Source organism: Carassius auratus, chromosome 8 (genome assembly GCF_003368295.1).
Source record: "Carassius auratus strain Wakin chromosome 8, ASM336829v1, whole genome shotgun sequence".
NCBI lineage: Eukaryota > Metazoa > Chordata > Actinopteri > Cypriniformes > Cyprinidae > Carassius > Carassius auratus.
In genome coordinates, this window is record NC_039250.1 from 24143401 (window position 1) to 24150278 (window position 6878).

Consider the following 6878-nt stretch of genomic DNA (forward strand, 5'->3'; position numbering starts at 1 on the left):
CTGAAAAGGAAGTTGAACCAGCTGCACCTCCACCTCCAGCTGAAGAAATAAGTAACCCACCAGTGCAACAGCTCAGAGCAAGCTCACGTGAAAGAAGCTTAACAGAGAAAGGTCGAGAGATGCATGAGCTCGAAGCAAAGAAACAGGAAAAGTCCTTCCATAGGACTTATGAGTCCTGGAAGCAGGCTGCAAGAGAGGCTAGATCAAATTTGAAAACATTCTGTACACGTGAAGACCTGGATCAAATACAGCAGGACATTCAAGGCAGACATGATTCAGTCTATCAGCGTTATGAAGCAATTCTGCGTAACCACACTACTACTCCAGACATTGTTAAACGTATGGATGCCTGCGCTGCACTAACTGCAGAGATCACTGATCTTGTCAGTAAACGACTGGAAACATTTAATGAAAGTTACAACGAAGAACTTGTGAAGGAAACAGTAAGGCAAGTGCTGAATAAGGATGAATATGGATCCGTCTTTGGATGCACAGTAACAAACACAGTCGTTTCAGAGTCATCACTGGGATCCGATAACCAATCCAAGACTTCTAAAGTCTCAAGTAAGCGTGCTGATGCACAGGCAGAATTTGCAGCGAAACTGGAACAAGCTAAAGCTTTACAAGAAATTCACAATCAACAAGCTAAGCTTGATAAGATGGAGCATGACTGGAAGCTTTGTGAATCGAGAATGTTAGCGGAGATAAAGCAGAAGGAGGCTGAAATGCAGTTAAGGCTAGTTGAGGAAAAGAAACTGCTACAACAGCTACAAGTTGACAAAGAAGTTAAAGTAGCAGCAGCTCGTGTCAAAGTGTATAACGATTTGGAAGGCAACCTTCATCGCTGTGAAGATGACGAAGGCCCTAGCATTCACACTGGCTGCCAAAGGACAGAGCTTACATCTCAACTGAACCCGGAAGCACAGTCGTTCCTACCTCAGCAAGCATCATGTGAAGGATATGGAGTTACATCACCTCAGGAAACTGCAAATCTAGCTCAAGCAATAGCAAACTCACTAAGCACACATCGGCTGCCTGTTCCAGAACCCACTGTCTTTGTTGGTGACCCTTTAAAATTCATAGATTGGAAGATGTCATTCATGGCCCTCATTGATCGAAAACCTCTTCCTTCTGGTGAAAAAATGTTCTATCTGAAGAATTACCTTGCTGGGGAAGCTCGCAAAGCGGTGGAGGGATATTTCTACAGAAATTCTGAGGATGCGTATCAAGGTGCCTGGAAAGTGTTACAGGAAAGGTACGGGAACTCGTTCGTCATCCAAAGAGCGTTTCGAGACAAGCTGATGAGATGGCCCAAAATTGGAGCAAATGACCCACTGGCATTACGAGACTTCACAGATTTCCTACAAGGTTGTGTCGAGGCAATTCCTCACGTAAAAGGATTAGCCATCCTAAATGATTCTGAAGAAAACCACAAGCTGTTAAAGAAACTCCCCGAATGGATTGTGAGAAAGTGGAACCGAATCGTGGTGGAAGAGCTAGACACATCAGGTGACTATCCAAGTTTCAAATGCTTCACAGAATTTCTGCAAAAGGAAACAAAAATAGCTTGTAACCCTATAACCTCTGCACTATTTGTGAATCAAAAGAACACAGATGAAAGGTTCCCCAAGCGTGCTAAGGCTCTCAGTACAAAGGTTCAGGTGAAGGACTTGAGCTCAAAAAGACCAGAGACGTACAGCTCTAAGCCAAAGACATCGTGCCTTTTCTGCAAAAATGAAAAACATCACATTGCTCAATGCTCTACATTTACTGGAAAGACTATTGAAGAAAAGAAAGCCTTCATTCACGAAACCCGCCTCTGTTTCGGATGTCTCCGAAAGGGACACATGAGTAAAGACTGTAGAAGAAGATATACATGTGGTACGTGTGGTCGAAGTCATCCTACCTGCTTACATGAAGAAAGGGATAAAGCTCCTTCAAAGGACCTTAAAGGAGCATTTACGAATGTTCAAGCAAGTGAGGAAGTTCATAAAGTCATGACACACGCACTCACTCAATGTTCTCCTGCTACTTCCAGCATTGTACCAGTTTTCATCTCTACAGTGGACGAACCCCAAAGAGAAGTACTAACTTATGCTCTACTTGACACCCAGAGCGACTCAAGTTTCATCTTGGAAGATCTTCTTGAAAGTTTGAATGTTGTCTCACAACCTGTGCAATTGAGGCTCAGCACCATGACAGCTGCTGACACGATCACTGCCAGTAAGAGAGTCTGTGGACTTAAAGTAAGAGGACTACAATCTGCAAGTTCTATACCACTACAGCAAGCATACACAAGAGACTTCATTCCAGTGGACAAGTCGTATATTCCCACCAAGCACACAGCGCTTCAGTGGAGTCACCTCAGACACTTAGCAAGTCAGCTGTCACCACTTTTGAACTGTGAAGTCGGACTTTTAATTGGATTTGACTGCCCATCTGCACTAGCTCCCTTGGAAGCAATTATAAGTGGTGAAAATGAGCCTTTCGCGCAAAGAACTGTGCTTGGGTGGAGTATTATAGGCCTGTCTAATCCACACCTTGACCGACAAGGAAATCAAAGTTTTGTCCACCGTGTTGCAGTAAAGGAAATACCTGTCCCATCGGCCAATGATATCCTGAAAATTCTTGAGTCAGATTTCAATGAAAAAGCTTATGAGGATAAATGTGTGTCACAAGAGGATGTTCGTTTCATACAGCACCTCAGTGCCAATATTCATCAGAAGGATAATGGACATTACGAGCTTCCTCTCCCATTTAAGTGCAGCAGCCGACCCTCACTACCCAACAACAAAGGGCTAGCAACTGCTCGACTACAACACCTAAAGAAACGGCTCAAGTCCAATAAACAGTATTATGATCACTACAAGGCTTTCATGGAAGAGATGATTATCAAAGGTGATGCAGAACAGGCTCCAGCTATACTAAGTGGAGAGACAGTGTGGTACATCCCACACCATGGGGTGTACCACCCTCAGAAACCAAACAAGCTGAGGGTGGTATTCGATTGTTCAGCAAAGTTTCGTGGTATATCATTAAATGACACACTTCTGACTGGGCCTGATCTAACCAATTCCTTGGTGGGAGTGCTGTGCCGTTTCAGAAAGGAGCCAGTTGCAGTTACCTGTGACATAGAGAAGATGTTTCACCAGTTTCTCGTCCCACCTGATGAACGCAATTACCTGAGATTCTTATGGTGGGAGGGTGGAGACTTGGAGAAAGAGCCTCAAGAATATCGCATGGCAGTCCACCTCTTTGGTGCCACGTCTTCACCTGGGTGTGCTAATTTCGGCCTAAAGTACCTGGCACAGCAGCACAAGGTTAACTATCCTTCAGCCTCAGCATTCATTGAGAAGAACTTTTATGTGGATGATGGGTTAACCAGTGTTCCCTCAACCAGTGAAGCCAAAGAACTAATAATGCAAGCTCAAAGAGTGTGTAAACATGGAGGTTTACGGCTTCACAAATTTAACTCAAATAAGGAAGACGTTCTGAGTTGTTTAAACCCGTTAGGAAAGGCAACAACATCAAAGCCTCTTGACTTTAATCTTGAAGCAACACCAGCTGGACGTGTACTCGGCATTCAATGGTCAACAAAGGATGACACATTCAGTTTCAGCATCAACCTTAAGGATCAACCATTGACTCGCCGTGGTATTCTGTCTGTTATAGCCTCTCTATATGACCCTCTTGGGTTTGTCGCCCCATTTATTCTACAGGGAAAGTGTATCCTACAAGAACTTTGTCGTAGAGGTACTGAATGGGACAACGAACTTCCTGATGACTTGCGTCCTCAATGGGTGGATTGGAAAAACGATCTTCTGAAACTCAAGGAAGTATTGATACCAAGATGTTATCACCCACATACCTTCAGTGAAATAGTCAGAACAGAGTTACACCACTTCTCTGATGCGAGTAATGTAGGATATGGTGCTTGTTCCTACCTCCGCTTCAAAAATGAAAAGAGTGAAGTCCACTGCTGTCTGGTGATGGCTAAAGCCAGGGTCTCACCTACAAAGGTCATAAGCATTCCCAGGTTAGAACTCTCAGCCGCTGTCATATCTGCCAGAATGAGTGTCATGCTGAAAAATGAGCTAGAAATGAAGATTGACCAAGAGTTCTTCTGGACAGACTCGCAGGTCGTTTTAGCATACATTAACAACGAAGCCCGTAGGTTTCATGTTTTTGTCGCAAATCGAGTGCAGCTGATACGAGATGTCACAGATCCTAGTCAGTGGTGTTACGTAAATACAACAGATAACCCTGCTGATTATGCATCTAGAGGGCTTAATGCGTCTGCCATCTCTACATCAATGTGGTTATCAGGACCCAAATTCCTGTGGGAACAGGAAGTAAATGCAACACCATACACACCTGTGAACCTGCTTGTCGGTGATCCTGAAGTTAAATTAGTCCAAACCTTTGTGACCTCCGTCAGAGACGGAGCAGACATCCTCAGTCGCTTAAGTCGATTCTCTTCTTGGTCTATGCTTCTAAGGGTGGTTGCAAGAATAAACAGATTGGGCCACAAACAGATGTACAACGGTGATCATGTGACAGTTGAAGAACGTGAGAGAGCTGCTAAGGTGGTCATCAAGCTTGTACAGCAGCAAGCATTCTCAAAGGAAATGCAAATAATTGAAAGAGGAGAAGCTCTACCAAATTCAAGCGCACTGTACCCTCTGGATCCTATTTTGGACAATGGCATCCTCCGTGTTGGTGGGAGGCTAAAACACTCATCTCTCAGTCAAGATCTAAAACATCCTGTAATACTTCCAAAAGGTAACCACATCACTAAACTAATTCTGTCACATTACCACACCAAAGTTCGTCACCAGGGAAGAAGCCAAACTCAAATGGAGTTAAGAATGAATGGATTCTGGATCATTGGAGGCAGTAAGTCCGTCGCTAAATTCATACACAAGTGTGTGCAATGTCGGAAACTCAGACGACCAGCTGAAGAACAGCGTATGGCAGAACTTCCCAGAGAACGTGTTGAGGTTTCCGCTCCATTCACGTACTGTGGTATGGACTGTTTCGGGCCATTTATTGTGAAGAGAGCTCGTAAGGAGCTTAAGAGATATGGCCTATTATTCACTTGTCTATCATCTCGTGCAGTCCATATTGAAATGATTGAGGACCTATCTACAGACTCCTTTATCAATGCCCTAAGGTGCTTTATCAGCCTCAGAGGAGCAGTTCGCAAACTTCAGTGTGACCACGGCACTAACTTTGTTGGAGCTAAAAATGAATTCGCAAATCACTGAAAGAGATTGACACCAACGCCTTAGAGATCTTTCTTACAGAAAGGCAATGCGAGTTTGTCTTTAATGCTCCTTCTGCAAGCCATGCTGGAGGTGTCTGGGAGCGTCAGATACGTACTGTGCGAAATGTACTCAATGCCACACTTGCTTTATGCCCAGGCAGGCTTGATGACGCATCACTCAGAACGCTGTTCTATGAAGCAATGGCCATTGTAAACAGCCGCCCTCTAACGGTAGATGGTATTAATGATCCAAATTCACTCGAACCATTGACCCCAAACCATCTGATAATGATGAAATCTGATGTTGCTCTTCCACCTCCAGGAAAGTTTGTAAAACAAGATGTGTATGCCACTAAAAGATGGCGCAGAGTTCAATACCTAATCGAACAATTTTGGAGTCGTTGGAAGAAGGAATACCTTCTCAACATTGCAGCACGTCAGAAATGGCATATTCCTCGTCGTAACCTTCAAGTGAATGATGTTGTAATCATCAAAGACGATATGCTTCCCAGAGGTCAGTGGCAATTAGGCCGAGTGGTGGAAACCAGTGAAGGAAGTGATGGTCTTGTAAGGCGAGTCAAGTTGCAGTTAGGGGAGCGAAAACAAAATCAATGCTCCAAGCCCACAGTCATTGAAAGGCCCATCCAAAAATTGGTGGTACTTATTGAAAATGAGTAATCAGCGACTGCTTTGTGATATCATTGCATCAGACCATGTAATTAAGTTCTATAAAACCTAACATTTTAGACTTCACATGCATAAAAACTGTGAAGGCGGTCATATTGATGTTCAGAAATCATGTTCTGATTCATTCACAGTTTGTTCTGTTCTTTCATCATCTCATAATTGGTGGGAGTGTAAATGACCGCAAAAATATGTATGTGTGTGTCACTTTAAATGTGTTGTGTGTGCGCACGCACGCTCTCTACGTAACGTAAGCTGTAACGCAGGTAGAAGAAAGAGGTGCGGACGAGGAGCACATTGTGGTTCTCACATGGCGTTTACAAAAGTTTGAAATATATATATTGTAAAAGGTGGATGCACTTTTACGTTTTGGTTCATCTAGTACCCTTTGGCAAGCGGAGCGAGGTATGTGTCTTTATTGTGTGTTTTGCATGTTGTATTTTAAAGTAATATATAATTTCGTATGGCACGTGTTATTTGTCGCTCTTTTGGTTAATTTCTCATGTATGTAATAATTTATTTGCCTTTTGGGTATCTGTAAATGTGTATTTGTTTAAGTAATCTGTCATTTGTACATACGTTTTTTATTTATGAGTATATTGTTTCTTTATGTAGTTTCACGGTGCTACAACACAACGTTTCTCGAAGTCACGGTTAATGGCGCTCAAAGCGAGCGAAATAAAGAAGATTAAGCACCCGTCGAAACTCTCTGTCTCGTTTGTCGACGCCAAGCGGCTGCTACAATCACATTGATAATACTGTAATCGTTCATGACTTGTGAAGCCAAACAAGAGAGGGGGCAAATGGGGGTTTAGAGGTCAAAGGTTAAAGAAAAGTTTGAATTGGATATAAAAGTAAAGCATATGAAGCATACAAACTGTCATGATGCATCATTAATCCAGTCTTCAGATGCCATTATAATATGATG

At 43.1% G+C, this 6878-nt stretch overlaps 1 protein-coding gene across 1 annotated transcript; it reads left to right on the forward strand.

The window, feature by feature from the left end:
• The first annotated feature begins 484 nt into the window (after positions 1-484).
• Positions 485-5285, forward strand: LOC113107743 (uncharacterized). The gene has a single exon (XM_026270440.1). It carries the CDS (start codon positions 660-662, stop codon positions 5265-5267), a length of 4608 nt encoding a protein of 1535 aa, XP_026126225.1. The 5' UTR covers positions 485-659; the 3' UTR covers positions 5268-5285.
• The last annotated feature ends 1593 nt before the right edge of the window (positions 5286-6878 follow it).